The sequence below is a fragment of the Gregarina niphandrodes genome (genome assembly GCF_000223845.1).
Source record: "Gregarina niphandrodes unplaced genomic scaffold scaffold00018, whole genome shotgun sequence".
In the NCBI taxonomy this organism is placed as follows: Eukaryota; Apicomplexa; class Conoidasida; order Eugregarinorida; family Gregarinidae; genus Gregarina; species Gregarina niphandrodes.
This window is the reverse complement of record NW_011645787.1, coordinates 110923-129359: the sequence shown is the minus strand read 5'-3', so window position 1 is coordinate 129359 and position 18437 is coordinate 110923. Positions and strand designations below refer to the sequence as shown.

At 54.5% G+C, this 18437-nt stretch overlaps 5 protein-coding genes across 5 annotated transcripts; 1 reads left to right on the top strand and 4 right to left on the bottom strand.

Annotated features, from left to right (window-relative positions):
- Window positions 1-987: 987 nt before the first annotated feature.
- Window positions 988-2115, bottom strand: GNI_091970 (hypothetical protein; the record flags this gene model as incomplete). Its single annotated transcript, XM_011132583.1, has 1 exon — window positions 988-2115. One exon carries the CDS (start codon window positions 2113-2115, stop codon window positions 988-990), a length of 1128 nt encoding a protein of 375 aa, XP_011130885.1.
- A 229-nt stretch (window positions 2116-2344) lies between these two features.
- Window positions 2345-7127, bottom strand: GNI_091960 (LCCL domain protein; the record flags this gene model as incomplete). The annotated part of the gene is made up of 3 exons (XM_011132582.1): window positions 2345-3159; window positions 3327-3656; window positions 3737-7127. The coding sequence occupies 3 exons, from the start codon at window positions 7125-7127 to the stop codon at window positions 2345-2347; spliced, it is 4536 nt and encodes a 1511-aa protein (XP_011130884.1).
- Window positions 7128-7492: 365 nt separating this feature from the next.
- Window positions 7493-9154, bottom strand: GNI_091950 (hypothetical protein; the record flags this gene model as incomplete). Its single annotated transcript, XM_011132581.1, has 1 exon — window positions 7493-9154. The coding sequence occupies one exon, from the start codon at window positions 9152-9154 to the stop codon at window positions 7493-7495; it is 1662 nt and encodes a 553-aa protein (XP_011130883.1).
- Window positions 9155-9402: 248 nt separating this feature from the next.
- Window positions 9403-15011, top strand: GNI_091940 (hypothetical protein; the record flags this gene model as incomplete). The annotated part of the gene is made up of 2 exons (XM_011132580.1): window positions 9403-9498; window positions 9579-15011. The coding sequence occupies 2 exons, from the start codon at window positions 9403-9405 to the stop codon at window positions 15009-15011; spliced, it is 5529 nt and encodes a 1842-aa protein (XP_011130882.1).
- A 252-nt stretch (window positions 15012-15263) lies between these two features.
- On the bottom strand, window positions 15264-18437 carry GNI_091930 (hypothetical protein; the record flags this gene model as incomplete). Its single annotated transcript, XM_011132579.1, has 2 exons — window positions 15264-15624; window positions 15701-18437. Coding segments are annotated over 2 exons (3098 nt in total), but the record flags the coding sequence as incomplete, so codon positions are not given.

Genomic DNA, 18437 nt, shown 5'->3' with positions numbered 1-18437 from the left:
GCGGGGCTCAAAAAGCAACGTAGTTGTTGATAGCCTTACCCGAAGACTGCGCTGTTGTCGGAGTGAGCGGTGGCCACGCCGTAGACGAGGATCTGGGTCCCAGCCAAAAAGCCTAGACCACAGATCCTCATGTAAGTGGTGAAGGTGGGCAGCGCAAGCGCTGCCCACCACGCCAGTGCGCCACGACCAATGGTCTTGCCCCAACGGGCGAAAAGCCCGTCGTAGACAAGACCACGGTGTGGCGCACAACTCCGACCGAATAGTTTGTCGAACATGCAGCACACATTTATTCCCTTCTATGCGCACACTTACGCATGCGCACTTCCGCCTTCAGTAACACCATCGTAATAACGCCATTGTGTCTTTAACAGCACCGCTATCTTTGGGCTACCTTTACTGACGACAACGACTGGTCGGATGCCGAGGGCCACCGACGGGTCCCGGTCGCACACCCTGACGGCTCAACACACCCCCGCAACCGGCCCTGTCGGGTCCTTGCTAGAACCGCACTCGTCCGCGCTCCGGCGTCCACCTGACCGCTCCCGTTATCCGCGTCCCTCGTCTGCCTGCCTGCATCACTACCACGGCATCGCAGCTCACTGAAGCGTTACGCGCAGCTCCATACGCGCGCCGCCCATATCAATCTCGAATGCCAACGCACTCCACATTCCCAATCACGGCAAGTACCGGGAGAATGTCTACCCACAGCGGAGATGGGGCTTACTTCCTTCACGCACCCGGAGCCCGCGCGGCTGTCTCGCCAACGACTACAGCCCGGCGCCTCCTTCCCTTTGCAACCGGCCACCGACTTACTCTGTCGGTAACCCTGTTTTTTTCTCGTCCCTCATGCGATTACCGTTTCGCCTTTGGCGCGATCACGATAAGAAGGACTTATCCAGTTTCGAACACACCCGCCCGACTCCGGACAAACAATGGAAAGGTGTTGAAAAAAGAGTATGATATCGGACGGCGGACTAGTGGGCTTAATTAAAACCTGATGCTGCGCTTAGGCTGGTTCCCGCGTGGCTTGGGGTGTCCAGTGATATCTTCTTGTTGTAGTATTGCTAGTTCTGCTTCGAAGTGTCTGGGGTCGCTATCAAAGTACCGATCGATAACACCATCGTTTTGCAGTCTATATTTTAAGTCGTCGAGATAGATATCTATTTTGGATTTGTTGATTGCTTCCCCTCGGAAGAGGTTTTCATCAGGTAAGTTTAAGAAACCGACACGGCTTCGGTTCCAGATTTTAGTTTCAAGTTTTGCCAAGAAGTTACATACAGTCTTCCGAAACGAGTTACCATCCTTGCAGTTAGACAAGTTACTATATAAACCCAACAATACAAGACCGACAGCGTACGCGGTATATTCATGCTTCAATGAATTTATCCCCATTTGCTCAGCCAGCTCATCCGTCTTAAGTAATCTGCCATAGCCAGTCCATTCAAAAGCATTTCGGGAGGTTGAGTCTACAGCCGGGTCGGACGGATTTTCGGTAATAAGTCCGTCTACAGCCGGGTCGTAGTCATCCCGGCATTTTGTATACGGGACATCGTTACCATTTCCAGGAATGACGCAACCACATAACATTGATGCGATCGGGAGCGGCCTAAAGAACGAAGGTTGTGGTACAGGGATGTCTTCTAGGCCACCTAACGCTCGGGACATGTCCACCAGACTCAACTTTACACCACCCGCAACTGTTTCAGTAACTGTTTCAGTAACTGCTTCAGTGTTCATGCCACTAAATTTGCTCTGGAACGCCTCGATAATAGGAACCGCGACTTTTCGAAGTCTAATTCCGGACTCTGAATGTCGTGCTATAAGACTACTAAGGTCACTCAGCTCGGGATTACCCTCCAACTTCACAGGACGCCAAACCATAATCTTGTTCGGGCCAACCATCATTAATCCACTCACCGGGCAATTACGTAAAAGAGGCTTCTTGATCTTCTGAAAACGCAGCACACGCAACCTATCAAATTCTTTCCTACCCGCGTGCCGAAATACCTGCTCCGTCTCCATCCACATGGCTGCGTCCCCCCTGCCGCAACCATTACATAGAGCCAGACACGCAACTATTTCCTGCGATCTTGTATCGCTAAAACAACTCCTCATGAATAAAAATCTTTCTAAAATCTTCTGAGTGCAAACAAGTGTGCGCAACAAACACGCACGCCACCAGGCGCACTCCTGTTTCGACCCCTCGATTGGTAAACATTCGATCCACCCACGGATCCCTGCAGTTTGGCAAGTTTCTATACAATCCTAAGACCTGCTGCATACGCCCTGTGTTCGCTGTTGGGAGCCCTCAGGTCGTGGGAGCCCCTCAGGTCGTGGGAGCCCCTCAGGTCGTGGGAGAAGTGGTTCTGAGTTTGAAATATCGCCACTGCGCGGCACCGGTCATGATTCCAAGTCCTATTCTGCGGGGGGCGTAGTTGAGTCGTCGGTCGCGTTCTTTCAGGAGGGGTAGACCGTCGACCCAGACGGCGTAGTTGGCCTCGCAGAGTTGCACGGTGACATTGTGCCAGTGGCCGTCTCGGGCGCCGGAGGGGACAGCATCGCGTGTGACATCGGCCACGCCCCCCAGAACGCGATATACGGCGGCAACGGTGCCCCCAGCAGCGTTGCCCCCAGCGACGTTGGAGATGAAGGCGGCGCGCATGTTAAAGTCGTCTGTCAAGTCGTACACCATTCCCGCCTGCGTGCCCGAACTAATCGACACACTCGTTTCCACAGTCACACACCCCCGGTTACACACGGGCCGTGTCGCCAATAACACTCCTACCCCGGGGTTCGCCGATTCTCCCGCACGCAGCAGACGACTCGCGGCAACACCCACGCCACCCGCAGCCGTCGCCCACGCCTCCTGCACCGACTCCGACACAAAAGACATGCGCAGCCAATCCGTACTCTCCAGCGACATTGTTAACACGCCGTCCGTCATGCAATCCGCACTCTGAGTCGCTAGACCGCCAACTCCCGACACTTGACCGACAGTAGTACCACTTAACTCCTGACCGTTCAACAACTGCCCGGTGGATAACTGCCCGCTTGACGGCGCAGCGTCATTGCGACCAATGAAGAACGACTCGCCAGCCGAAAACATTTTGGGGTCTTGGTACGACGAAGTGAGCTGAGCGAGCGACGTCAATGCCGGATCTATAAAGTACCGGTCACCGCAGACGCCCGCCGTGTTCCGATGGCGGGTGAACCCAAGGGGAAGATGACAAAGCGTCATGGGGAGGCATGCACCTATCATGCTTGCAGACCAGGGCAATAATATGACCAGGGTATCACCAGGGGCAGGGGGGGAGGGGGGTCCTTACCCAAATTGACGAACTGATCATTCATAAACTGTTGTAAAGCAATTTCTGGACCGAACCGAATCTCGGAGAAAACCACAGGCTCCGAGGCGCCGTCTGTAGCCAACCCCAGGAAGCCTGCTGCGTCTGAAGACCTGCTGGAAGTGGCGGGTACCGTGGCATTGCACGCGCCGTTCACGTCTACCCATATCCTGTTGCCGTTTGCACCTACGGTGGCCTGGAAGCTGGTCTTCATTCTGCACGAGGGCAGCGTCGTGAGTGTCCTGACAGTACCATCCGCCATCTCACGCAACTCCACGGTCCCCTCTTCACCAAATTCCAGGCTTAAGTAATCTGCGAAGTCACGTGCGTGAAAAAACTCGGTGTGTGAGAAGACACGTGTGTGAAAACACAGGTGCGTGGGAAGTCCGTACTGGTTGGGGAGAAGTAGGAGAAGAGCATCGCGGCTTTACCCCCGTTTTTGCGGACCGTCGTTTGGTAGAAGAGATCTTTGTAGGGGCCTTGTTTGAAAATCAAGTTGGCGCCGTATTGAGGGCTGTTTCTCGATGTGACTACACTCTTCTGCTGGATACCCAAGACCCCGGAGTCCGACGGCCCGAGAGTCCATCGCGAGGGTCCGTGGTCGACTTGTGAGCTATCCCAGACGCTGGCGATTTCTTGGATAGACGTAGTGGACACTAGATCCGCGACAACAACGGTAGAGCTCGCCGGGTTCGACGTGCGCCTGGCCAGCTGCTTCAAGAGGGTCAGAGAGTTGCCTACTGCATCTGCCATCACCGCAGAAAGAGTGCCATGGAGCTCCTGAAGTCGCAGCTGAGCGTCTGCAATCTCCTCAGACAACACAGCAAAGTCCGTTCTCGCTTTCTCCACCAGCTCCGGAGACACTTCGACAAGCGACGAGCTGACTGTGTGTCCACTGGTCTGCTGGAAAGCGCCGACGTTCATTTCCAACACTTCATTCGTGTCCGGTGAGGGAGGAGACATGCTCGTGCCATTGGGCAACTGCCACTTCCCCGAACCTTTTCCTCTGGACAAAGCACCTACCATCACCTGTGGGTAGGAACAAAGCTCTCCCCTCGGCGTGTCCAGAATGAACGCCCGCCCCGAGGTCGAGGTCCCAGCACTGGACTCCCCTAGAGGCGCGACCTTCACGGCTTTAATGCCGGCTCGCTCGCCTCCCTCAAAGGCCTCCGGTAAACGAGAGGGTGACGGCACAATCTGTAAGTACCCTCCTTCCTTACCCAGGAAACCGCTATGAATTCCCGCAGCGCATATTTGGGACTCTCCCGTATAGCTCACGTACCCAGAAACCAGCGGCTCAGCTTCCTGGCAGTTTTTTGGGCACGTGACAACCAAACTGGTGGTCAACACATCACCACTACCGCTGGACCCACCACTACCACCGGCACCACTACCACCGGCACCACTGGATCCGTTTGGCGCGTTATATAAATCATTAAACGTCGTAGAGCACATGAGTTGAGCGGAGGGGAAGTCGACAGCAGCGGATTTGGTGAGAACCTGTAACAAGACGCTCTGGTCGTTGCAAGTAAGTCTCGACCAGCCGTTCAAAGGAGAGGGTGTCGAGTCGGGCACCGCCGACCGGATTGATCTGGACGCCAGGCGCTCTTCATCCCAAGCTACTCGGTCCAAATAGATTTTCGAGACCGATGGGTAGGAGCTGGTGGACCTAAGGAGCCGGAGGCTGACCCGGTCGTTGACCTTGACCAGGTCATTTATGCCTGCGGCGGAGTCGGCAGACACATCATCTGCTCCTTCGCAGATCACCTCTACGTCACTGACCGCCTGGGCCGATACTCCGTCGCCATATTCCAAGCTAAGCAGCGTTTCTGCGTCTGTCAAAACCCCAGCCACGGCAGCCTTGTTGTCAAGTTCTTTCAACGCTATCGGCTTCACATTGGTCACTACAAAGTCCGCACCAGTTAGGTCCGGTTCTGAAAGAGACACACAAACTTCGGATGACGACCCCTCCAACCATTTCGGTGCATCTAACGGGGAAGAAGTCTTTTCCTTAGAACCGGAGTTGGAAGAACTCTGTGCTGAAGAACTTTGGTCAGCAGGATTCTCTTCTCTTTTAAGGACCGGCAGATATCGGTTCTTCTTACGAGCCTTGACAGTACCTCCCTGTGTGCCGATAAATCCCAGTCGCTCAGCTGTAGCACACACGGGTCCGCTCATACCCAAACACTCCTTGTGACCGTAGCTCGGTAAAGGGCTAGCTTCGGAGCAGGCGGCAGGACATAGGACCTGAGCCACCGTGTCTGCTGAGAGCACGTCGTAAAAGGAATGAGAGCATGTTATGGACTTGGTGTGACTCTTCAAACCGCAGACCGGTAGGGAACTCGAGGGGTACAACTGCTCCGTATCCACCGCAACTGGAATTATTCCGGTCGTCGACGCACTTGTAGTGGCTGGGTCTGTCGCGGAAGGTTGCTTCATCAAACATAATTGGAAGTAGGACGTAGAATATTTACCTTGACTTACCAGTTGGATATCCACCATGTACCCACCACTAGCCGATACACTAAAGGGGTCCGTATATATCCCACCACTCGCCATCTGGTCCGATGACATCTCGCCTATATACGTATTCAGAACACACTGGTCGAAGACGTAGATCCTCAAATCCCCCGTCAGGTGCCTCACATGGAACACGTAATCCGAAGACTCGGTAAAAGACCCAGTGGACGACCCACCTACTGCGCTACCACTTGCAGATGAGGGGGGTATGGCTAGCGTGCCGCTGACCCTGTAGCCATACTGGCCGTTGGTCGACACCCCGATTTTCCGGAGCAGCTTGGCAGAAACACTGGCAACCGGTCCCTCGCAGTCATCACTGCTGTCACCCGCCATGGCCGTAGAGTCCCCCGGAAGGGTTAAATTGCTTTCAATGATGGAGTTGGCTAGCAGCTCCTGGTTGATCGTGGTTCTAAGAAATGGCGCGGCCCCTCCCAGGTGGTATAGTTCAAAGAGAAGACCGATTCCATAGAAAGGTTTGATGTCTTCGGGCCCCATTTCGAGAAGGGAACTAACAGAATCGATTCCAGCCTTCAAGTCGTCAACCAGTTCTTGCTCCTCCTGGATTTTTGCCTGTATCGCCTTCAGCTGCACGTCCATTTCTGCTCCAGCCTGAGTGAACAGAGAGGTATCACCAGCCGCCTGCAAGAATGACGGAGGACCTAAAAGGTCACGACCTAAAAGGTCACGACCTAAAAGGTCACGACCTAAAAGGTCACGGTGCTCTCCATCCCCTGAGTGAGCCTGTAATTGACCATCTGCGTGCGATGAGTCGCACTGGGTGGCCAGCGCCTTTTCTGACCGTCTACTCAGTTGGAAAGTTGGTAGCGCCGGTCGCACCAGACCGGCGGTAGCCGTGCGATTAGAGATCCGGTCGTCTAGAATCAGGGCCGTGGGACTCGTGTCGAGGTCATAGTAATCCAGACACACCGTCGTTCCCACCAGGCACAAGTTCCCTTCTCCCGTCAGCTGCCACCGGTCATGACACACTCGAGAACAAAGGACCACGTTCGTCGGCAAACTCGCTTCTGATGACCGGCACAAACAGCCCTTAGTCGTCACAGACACGATATATCCGCTCTTCTCAACCTTCCAGCCACGGCTCCACCACTCCTCGTCACATCCCAGCGGACTCAAACGGACGTCGCCTAAGTCATCCTCCACTAAGTACTGTCCACTGGTAGTCTTGATGAAGACTACCTCCTGACTTCTTACCACCCAGGGAACGATGACCCAGGGAACGGTGATGGCTGCAAGAAGCCGCATCTTGGCTTCGAACGAGGGCAGTCAAAAATATGAGGACGACCAACCGATAGGGACCCCATCAATCTGGCTAGCCGACCACCTAGCTAGCCGACCATCTAGCTAGCCGACTAGACTAGCCAATGAGACCCCAGTATATCAGACGAGTGGAACTGCTAGCCGATGCGTCGGTCATTATCTTGACCGACAGTACTATTGCGATACCCGTTACATCGGTAATGCAATGGTTGTTTCGTAGCTCAATACACGGCGACAAAGAGTTCGTTCGATGCTATCTAACTATCTGGTGTCAAGTTCTTGCTTGGGTTGTCTAGCTGAGAGTCAGTGGAGTGTGACGAAGTCAGTCCTAGACTTGAGGTGTCTCCGTGCTAGACTTGAGGTGTTTCCGTGACTCGAATCCGCCCTTCTACTCTGCACGGTAAACTGGAGGATATGGTTCCTTCCAGAGGGATTTCGTGCTCACTTTCCGGCCTGCTACGAGACGTTCTGGAAGATTCCAGGGGGACCCCCCCAGCCGTCCGCTTGAAGTATATTTGCCGGTCAACGACAGTGTTCTCTTGAGAGTCAGTCAGCGAGTTGGTGAAGACAATCGGGTCGTTGGTGCCAAGAGGAGACCCATCCAGGGTTCTGTAGGCATAGAAAGCTTTCGTACTCTCAGTTAAGAGGCCTTGCCTGCACTCAGCGGGGGACGGACCAGCATCATAGCGAAAATCCACGGTCGACCAGTGGGCAGACCGTCGCGTTCCAGCGTTGGTGTTGGAGCTGACGCGAGCTGAGCATCCGGCGTCACTCATGACACCCGACCCGCTCATAAAGCCAGCGTCAGTCAATTCGTCTCCAGCAGCACTCGCCTCTCCAGGACCTGCAGTTGTGAGAACCGTCTCAGGATGAAACACTTCCTTCTGCACACCATCTCCAGCACGTCTTCCCGCCCATATCCCGTATAGTCTGAAAGGTAACTTCATCACGTTGTATGCCAGCTGAGGCAGCCCTAGACGCACAGTCGTATACACGGCCAAGCACACCGCCGCGGACTTGGCTAAGCCTTGCACCCATCGTGTCTGGTCCAGTTGAATCAAGTCCCCCACAATGAGATGTGCCGAGATCGTACTGCACAAACATATCACCACAGCCATCACGGCTTCGTCGTAGGTGGATCTCTCAAACTTCCTGGGAGACAAACACCCCTTCCGCGGCGAAACCGGGGCTTCCGGCGCGTGGGTGTAAGATATAACTTGTATCGAACGCAAACGCCTCTGCTTCATGTGGAATGTTGGCATTGCAGAATATGGGAAATCCTTCAACTCCCTGTTCACATATCCTCGGGTAAACTGATCGGTGTGCGGCATATGATCCGCGTTCACTAACGAAGCCTTTTTGCCCTCCTCCAGGGGTTGTGGTGTCCACCTACACACTGACCCGTCCTTGACGGATAAATCTGCGGATGGTGACAGATTTCGAGTACTTCGTACTCCCAAGTCTGACTTGGCGTCACCAATCGGTGGTGCTTGCGGTCCCCCCAGCCCCGATTGCAAAGCATTGGACAATGGGGGTGGCTGAGATCCTGTTAATCGTACCTCTTGACTCGCTGCGCACGGCCGCTGCCCACGGCCGCTTGAGTCTACAGATCGGGACAGAAGACCGTTTAAGTGATCTCTCGCCTGTAAACGATTATTAACCGAAGAATTCTCTCTCAGGCAGGAATTCTCTGCCACGGAAGAATTCTCTCTCACTGCAGTCACCTTTCTTATTGACGTATGATCGCTCACTGAGGGATGATCCAGCGCTGATGGGCTGTAGTTCCCCACAGGGCGGCTCATAACTCCACCCGGCGTTGGAAAGCTCAGCCGTGCTTGCCCTCCAGGTGTAGAGGCACTAACCAAAGTTAGCGGTGCTTGAGGTGCCAGCCGTCGCGGGGGAACCGACGCCTGAGGCGTTGGTCGTCCCAATTGATTGGGCCTATTCCTGATACTTAAATCCTTTCGGTCAGCTTCGTCATTGGTCACTTTCTTTCTGCTAAACAAACCCATAAAATAAAGTCCAATGAGAAAACTAAAATGTATATCCGATCTGTCAGTGGGTGACTGCGGTAGCGATTGTATCATCCAACATGGTCTCTTTGGTACCTTAATTGCGTGGCTATCTCAGGACCACAAGACAATCTATTTTCATGCCTATGAGACAAGACATACTTTTGCTAGCGCGTCGCACACGCGTGTGCTCAACCTACAATCATCAAAAACCTGGTCGAAAACATCGTCAAGACTTGATGGGAATGATGCCTGGGAAAATGCGGGACAAGCGACCACTAGTTCAGGACCACTTGATTCTGGACCCCCAAAATCAATGTCTCAACCGGCTGCCAGTGTCTGTAGTACTTCGACGGCTCTGAGATTTACCGAAGCTGCGAGGAGATTGCTGGGGAGCTTACCATCCCCGTGTAATTTAACTCAGCCAGGACGCGGTGCCGCTGAACCAGAATCAAGAGCCACCCGCCATATGGGTGTTGAGGGGGAGGAGTATGATTCTGCCCGAAGGAAGACGTCCCTGCAGGAGATCCGATCTGTTGGGAGGCGGGAAATGGGTACCAATAGGCTGGATAAGGATCCTGATGTATTGAGGCATATATGCCAGCAACCATACAAGCGCACGTTACCCTGGAGGGTAGAGCGAGTGTACTTGATTCGAGACGACTATGCCGCGGTTGTCCTTTTGGTTTCCAAGCACGGTATTTTCGGCATGGATATGAGAGGCAAGGCGCTATTGAATATTTCTGTGGAAGGTAGTGAGAGTTCAGCCGTTTATCACGAGCCAACCAGGAATGATGCAGCCGCTACAGGCCCTGCGCCCGCTACAGCCGCCAACCCATGGCTGATATCTTGGGACAGAAACATACTGTGGATACATGGGTATGGCCGTCTGCACATTCTTGGTCTTTCGACACAGGAGTATGTTTGTCTACCGGAACCGAACCGACCCCCCGAGTCTCTAAGGGTCTACTGGAATCCCCGCAATCTGTGTTTGCTGTATTGGGAGGAGAAGCAAAGTTGTCCTGTCCAAACAAGTCTGAGTATAGTGGAGTTGTCTAGCAGGGGTGTTATCTCCCGACGGGAGGTTACAGATGAGTTGTTAGATCTTAAGGACATTGAAGACCGACTGCCCGCGGGCCTCTCACCTCCTAAGGAAGTCTTTGTGATTCAATCTGTGTACGAGTCATCTGATATAATATCACGACCGGATGGCGAGGGGGTCGTTGGTCAGGTGCTGAGGGTGATCCAGGGCCAAGCTTACGGCCCGGCCCCTTTAGGCTTCATTGTTACAACCAGAAATGCTGATGGTATCATCACAAGTAGCGTCAATGGCGACCCGGAACTTACTAAGTTAGTGCTAGTGCCGTCACGTCTAACCAGATCCGGCGTTATATCCCCGCCGGATCCCACTAAGTGGACCAACGAAAAAACGAGATCTAGTGGAGACATGAGTCATCAGATACCGGACCATCAGATCCCGGACCATCAGATCCCGGGCCTAGAGATGTATGCTATAGCCAGGAGACTGATCGATACTGGTTTAACTGACAACGAAATTTCGTCAGAATTCTATTGGCTCAATAACTTGGATCCACCGGGGGGAAACAATAATAGATCGAGGACAGATGAGGTTTGGTGGAAGAAGAATGTGAACTGGAGTTCTGTGGATAGTTTTACTCGTTTATTTTATTTGCTGGCAGTTCTAGACAAATGGGGTTTGGCGTTGTCGCAGGAGGAGGAGAAGTCAACTGCCCCAGAAGCTGAATGTTTGGATGAAATAATGTTAGTGTTAGAGGAGCTGGCTTATCTTTACAATACGAGGCATCTTTCGGTTCCATCGGAGTTGATTGAGAACTTTTCATTACTGGTTTATAGAGAATTTCTTCCTACGGAGTTGAGTCGGCGAGTTTATTGTTATTTGTATTCGCGGTTCGATTACCTGCTTTTGAATCAGCATTGGAGCTTATCAGGAGTCAGTAACGGTGATGTGTTGGGAGCCCGGGAGCGGTCGACAAGTTGGTGGTTGCATGATCGGAATATAACGGAGTGTTACGAGGCTCTGAAGTCAGTGGCGAGCTCGATGTCGTGGTCGAGTGTAATACGGCTTGTGAACAAGGCCGCAGCCTACAAGTTCCTTCAGGTACCGGGGGGTGGCGTGGCCGGTCAGTCTTTGCGTTTCTCACAATTAATGAACATTCCGTGGGCAGAATTTACGGATGCGAACCAGATCGGATTCCCGTGGGGAAAGCACGGCCCCTGCAATCGGCTGGACCTGTTCCTGGATCTGTTATGCGGTTGCAAGAATGCCGCCGCAGCCTCCGTCGGCTCAGTAAGTCTGACGGTGGACCAGCTGCTCACACTCTACCGACTGCGGACGTTTCCGGAGGTGGGCGCTTTAACCAAGCTATTTGAATTCAGTCACAACACACGGTCCGAGATCTACGAGGGCAAGATCAACCACGCACTGAAACAGGAGAACATCTCCGGAGACGTCCTCACCTGCTGTCTCTGGGCCAAATTACGTCTTGCTTACTACCTTTCTGGCGCCCTTATCGGCTATGCCGTCGCAGGACGTACAAAAGAACTGGAACAACTCGTCCCTTCCGTTAAACACGTTCTGTACTATCTCAAACTCATACCCATCGGTCAATACCAGACCTTCCTCAGTGGACTCACGGAGAATGGTGCTTACATACTCGATGGAATCCTCGACCACTCCGACGAACTGGATTGGTACCATGACAACGTCGAAAACAAAAAAAGTCCTGTGGTCAACTACCTATGTATATCGCTACTGCTTGCCTACGCTATCACCGGACTCGCAGATCCCAACGACTTTGCAAAAATACTTTTCGGTACCTGCAACTCCAAGTCCTATGCCGAATGCCCCTGCAATCAGGTCGACCTGGGCGAAGATCTGGACTCACCTCCGCATTACATCTCCCTCGCTGGCAGACTCTCCCCCAGGACTGGAGACCGGGTCGAACAGGAAGCAGGCGGCTGCGCACGGCTTTCTGAAGCCGGCAAACGCTTCGACCTGAACAACCGAAATCTTGACGCTGTGCAACCGACCGGGAGCCACCTCTCTGCTGCAGAACATACCGACAACACGAGCACGCTAAGGGCCAATGGCATAGCCAGTGGTATGGTTAACTTACAGCGAGTTCTTTCGCCTCCTCGGCCACCACATTGTGACTCCAACGAGGATGGTCGAGCAGAGCCGCAGGGGACTCAGCCGCAGGGGACTCAGCCGCAGGGGGCTCGGCCGGAGCCTCAGCGGGTTAGCGCAGAACCTCAGGAGGACACGGCACACGTCGCAGGGCGAGGCAGGTGTAAGCGGCAGGCCGCTGGACGCTCGACGAGCGACGAAGGGTCGTTTTTGATGCAGCTGCACCGCAAATACGACTTGAGTACTTTGCGTTCCACGGTCTACTTGTGTGCGGCTCTGCATAGATCGACGGGTGCCAGCATGAGCGTTCTAATGTCGTACCGGCTACTGGAGGAGTTGAAGTACCTCATGCACGAGCCGCACAACAACGTTGATCTGGTCAACCTCGACTGTCACGACCTGAACACCGACCATATCTCTTGGTACAAGAAATTACACACCGAAGCCCTAAAGGCGACCAAGCGTCAGACCACCATTCTGGGAGCAGCCCTGGGCATTCACCTTGCTGCCTGCGAGCCGCCATTGACGACTCTGAGCAAACACATGCAGCCAAGCCGAAGCACATCGGACGGTCGTCTCTCGGATGGTCGTCTTTCTGAAAGTCGCTTTTGTGAAAGTGTTCTTTCGGAAAGTCGCGTTTGTGAAAGTCGTCTTTCGGACGGTCGGAGCGCGAGTTACGACGAGCTTTATTTGTTCAAGTGGGCGTTCTTCCAGCGGTATTGTGAGTTACACTTTTCAGATGGGACTGCTCCGGATTGGGAGGATAGTTCTCTCGGCAGCACGTTAACGATAGGCCAGGAGACGAACTTCCGGTTGCTGATGGAACGGAGTCAGTTGTTCATTTGGGGTGTCGGATTCCTGAATTGGGCCGCGTCGGATTGGAGGATTGCGGAAGTGACGCGTCCCTTGTTGTTCGACGACCAGTTGTTACTGCGTAACGCAGAGGCTGTGCTGCTGCGGTGTGTGACGTGGGGTCTGCTTAATTGGACCTTTATTAATGCGGACGACCTGAAGCAATTTGTTTACATCCCTCTGCTGGACATCACAGTGGACGGCCTGGAGGACCATCCTCTGATCCGAACCTCGCCGCTGTACGGTCTCTACCAGGAGAGGCTGGGTCTACGGAAGCGCAGATACCGACTGCGAAAGGAGTCGCCCAAGCCGGATTTACTGTCGCTGCAACACGCGGAATTGCTGCGAGAAGGATGCGAGATACTCCGGCAACGCATGACTGCCGTTGCGGAAAGTCTCCTAGCGGGGACCGGTGAACCCCCGATCGATGCAGGGCGCCTAGAGGAAACCCATACCTTGGAGGCCAGTGCCGATGACACCTGTTTGGGGGACGTGGGCATGTCTGAAGGGAGGTCTTCCGTCTGTCTCGTTGCTCCACCCGGCAATGAGGAGACCAGTCGCGAGGATGTCAGCAGCTATGTCACCGCCATGACCGGACACGACGAGGTGACCGCTATGGCCATGGACGAAACGAATATGGGAACTGCACAGGACAGCCAGGGATTTCCACCCGTTCCCTTCCTGAACGAAGCGTTGGCACCCGGGAAGGGCCCAGCTTTTCCTAGCGGCCAAAACCTGAACGAGCAGACGGCAGACGACCAGAAATCTAAGAACCAAACAGTAGGCGACCAGAAGCCGGGGAGCCAGGAACTGGGTGATCACCACCAAGATCTAGAGGATGAGGATTTGGACGACCAGGATCTGAATGAACGGGTTATTCGGGAGGGACTGGAGTTCCAACGAGAGCCACTGGAGAAGGAGGGTGTGTCGAGCCAGCAGTTACTGTCGTTGCACATGGCTCTGGTGGCCGCCACGTCTTTTTTGCTGGGCTTGAAGTTCACCGGAATGGACAACACGGTCGCTACGCAGTTCATCTTGGAGGCTGGTACTTGGCTGCATAGTGTTGCTTCGGAGTTAGTTTACGGCGTGTCGGATACGATGGTCTGGTTGGGGGAATTGAGTAGGACACGGCTCTGTGGGATTTCCGAGGCCGTCCATGACCACGCACTAAATGCAACGCTGGCAGGACTGGGACTAGTCGCAGCCGGTACAAAGGACTTGGTCGTCTTGAACGCCTTGGACTCATGGTGCGGAAACGTCTATGAAGACAGGTCGTTCGCTCTATGGTTCCGCGCAGGACGAACTAAAGCCCTCATACAGTCGGAAGCTCAACCTCGACAACCACAGACAGACAGACGAGCGAGGAATGAGGAGTCGGACTCCTCTCAATCAGACACAAGCAACCGTCCCGATGTAAACACTAACCTAGATGCCAACAATCTAGATGCCATTGACGTCGAGAACAAACCCATTGGTGACAAGACAAGGATTGACAGAAAACGCTTGGCACTGGACATCTTGGCTTCTCTGCCGATGGGTGGCCACCTTGGTGACAACCGAGACCACCTCCAGATTTTCGACATGTTCTTCGACATGGCCAGCGCTAAGAGCCATCCCATGAACCTCATCCGTGTGGAAGGACTCCAAGATGGCCGCCTCCTACTACGAAAGCAGGCGCCAGACGATGTGTATGTAATGGACCCCAGCGAGAATGTGCTTGCCCTAGCCGCTGTATCATCCATTCCGTCCCAGTCCCTCATCAACTGTTCCAACCGACGAGATAGTCTGCACGTGGACAAGGCTCAAGCCAATGTCACCTTTATACAACCTTCATAAGGTTTATTTATTAGCTAGCTAGATGACGAAAACCAGAAGGTACAAACAAATCAGCGAGACCACAACGGAATGGGGCCTTCTATGTCTCTATTGCCGTCACGGGTTGCGTGCTGCACGCACGGGCTGTCTGCCTTCCACATACGTGGGCAGCTACTTCCTACGTGTGTGGACACACTGGTGTATTTTTCCAGCACCAATATAGGCGTTCTAGACCCGTCTAACTCTGGGTTCCGAGGTTAGGCTGGTCAGTGGTCAGGCTCCTTCGCTGAGTTGCCGCAATAGAAACTCTTTATCGACCTCAACAACAAGCACTGCCACACGCTCCAGCACGGCTGAAAGAGCGTTCTCGGTCAACCGTATGTAATCCCACTTAGCCGTCAGGTCTGCATTGTGGACAACGGATGTAAGCAGTCGATGGGCGTTGCTTAAAGTATCCAGCAGGTCTTGTGCTTCTTCGCGAGTGGTCAGGACATTCTCAGGCATCACCTCCGGTTGCAAAATGAGTTCTCGCAGTATGGCTGTGAATCTGTACAATTGAACTCCCGAGAATAAACCAAGCCTAACACACGCCATGGACACAAATTCCATGTTACTAGACGTACTTGATTTGATACTAACACAGACAGCACCATTTGAGGAGATCGGGAAGGAGGGGAGGGTGTCAGGGGAGGGGGGGGGGGTGAGATTACCTGTACAGCTGGTTTGATAAGCTTCGCGCTAAGGGCAGAGAGTGACGCGAGGCAAAATTGGCCAGCACGGTTCCTTTCGTTAGACACGTCGTTATGGGGGACATTTGGGCCAAGAGAATTTGGAGAACAAGATAACCAAACATGTTTTGGTAAGTCACTAGCCAGCCCGGCTCTGCCGAGTCGGCTAGAAGTCGATATGACCGATCGACTTTAGCAATAACTCGAATTTGCCCGTTTTCATCCGTGGCCGCCAGGTGCCTGCAAAACCGGACGACGCCAACGAGACGCCGCATAAGGTCGATGTCATCATCCCCCACTTGAACGCAGGATGTAGCAGTGGGGCATTCTGCGCAGATATTCGCATCTCCCGTCACGAGAGCGTCGATTTCGGCGACCGCCAGCCGCGCCTGGCCCACCAACCACTTAGCAACCACCGGGCGACATAAAGGGTCCACGGTTTCCAGCCACGGTCGAGCTAAAGGCTCTTGGTCAATATCTAAGCGCGCTCGAACTAAGTTGCACACACGTGTGCGAAGAGGAAATTCCGCAGCCGGAGGTGAACCAGGTGGCGCTAAAGTCTTATGAGATAGGCAGCAGGCCAATAATTCTGCGGCTTGAAGTGACTGCCTCACAAACGGTTCAATTGTATGTTTCATCTCGTCCACGCTGATACTGTTTCCAGAGGAGCAGTAGGCGAGAACATCTTCCTCCGCAATTGACCGCAAGGCCTCCAGAACTTCACTCTTGACCGGCGAGAATAGATATCGTTTGGACAAACAAACTGATAGAGAGCGCAGTCCAAGCATTATTTCAACTGGATGAGGGAGCCAAGGATATTTCTGGAATGTGGCGCCGCCTTGAATAGCATGGATGCATGCAAGCAGCATGTCTAGAAGTCGTTGCCTGGGAGTGACCTGCGGCGCGAGAGAGAACTCTGTAATCACACTGACGGACGGCGGGACGAAGCGGACCGGAAAGGCGGAAGGATGCTTGCAGGACGGCGTCGCTTCAATCACGAAGGGAGTCTTGTCCGCCCACAAAGAGTCCGAGTCTGTTTGGGAGGTTTGGAGCGCGCTACTGACGGTGGCAAAGGTCTCGCAGGTATCGAGGTGCGAAGGCGCGTCGATGTCAACAAGTCTTGCAGCATGAAGCCCATAGGGGACCATCGTTTCCAGCAAGACCTGTTCGAAGAGCCAAATGTCGGTGCCATAGCTGGGACGGAACGGCGCAACGAGGGTTCTCGTGTCCTGCAGACCCGTCTCCTTAGCCCCGGATCCATTTCGACCCCGGACATGTCTACGAGTCTTGGGCAGTACGAGGAGGTCCGCGATGAGGTAGCTGAGAGTGATGGCGTCGCCTTCACTCTGACAGAGCACTTTGCTGAAGTCTTCAGGCTCCATGGCGGCAAGGGCACAAATGATGGGTACGATGAAACGGCTGGTGACAGGGCTTTCGAGATGGAGCGCCGCCCATCGAATGAAGTCGACGATGAGTGGGTGTCGATTGGGTCGGCAGTCGGCGCGGTTCTTCGTCGCGGGCCGTCCGTTGGTGTTAAGCGTTGCGTTGCCCGGACCGGGTCCTGGCGCCGTGATGCTCACGTCGGGGACGTACTCGGGTTTGCTGGTCCACAAAAACTCGCGTTCGTTGCGGCAGAGCTTTTTGCTCCAGCCGGAGCCGACGGGACAGAGGTAGAGCAGCGAGTCTCGACCGGCGCCGGCCATCCAGAGGCCCCACGGTGAGGCATCATCGCCGACGAAGGCCTTGGGCAATGCGAGGATAGCGCCTTCCCGCGTGACGCAGGCGTAGACGGCTCGGATCCCAATTTCCACGAGTGCTGAGGCGAGATTGTTCTTGGTCGGCGCGGCGTAGCTCCCGGACTCGTCGAACGCGCGGTGCAGACAGACGACGAGTGCCTTTTGCCAGAGCGAGTTCTCGCTACTCACGTTGCTCGCCAGGAACACGGCGCCGGGTGCGGGCTTGCCGATCCTCGGCGGCGGACTGCCTGCGCTCTTAGGTGGAATGCTGCCCACGCAGGTGCCCATTACGTCCAGCAACAGTGCGGCCAGCTTCCAAAGGTGTGTGTGCACGGGCGTCCGTCGGTCCTGGAAAGCGAGGATTAAGTCCACTAGGAATTGCGACTCAAAGAACTGTAGATACAGTAGCGTGTCTGCTGCGTACACGTTCGCTTGGTGGCCCTTGAGCGACGTGAAGGCCTTGACGACAGCGAGCATGAGCAGGTAGCGCCACTCGCGCAAGTCTGCGCGCAGCCGGCTGGGTGTCTCCTTGCCGTTGCTCAGGTAGTGCTCAAACAACACTACGGGCACGCTCGACTCGAGCGGCGGGCCGCCGCGGTCGAGAGCCAGGCGTCGGTCGGCGGTGGCTGTTGCGGCGGCGTCTTCGGAGAGTGTGTCTAGGAGGCCGGCGAACTTTTGGCTGCTCCAGAGGAGCGCCTTGACGTTGCAGAGGCGGTCGCCGAGTGCGCGGAGAGTGCTCGTTTCATCTACGCCGGAAGCGATGCACCGTTCGTTGAAGATGCCTAGGGCACCGACGACGCAGGCTACGACGCCCTGGATCCACTCGCGGCGTTCTTCGAAGTCGAAGCGTTCAATTAGGCCGTGGAAGTCGACGGCGAGGATGGCTAGGGCGGCGTCTACGACTTCGGCGCGGAATTCGGCGAAGGCGCCTACGGAGGAGGCGCGGAAGGCGAAGGCCCAGGAGGCTAGGACGGAGCGCCAGC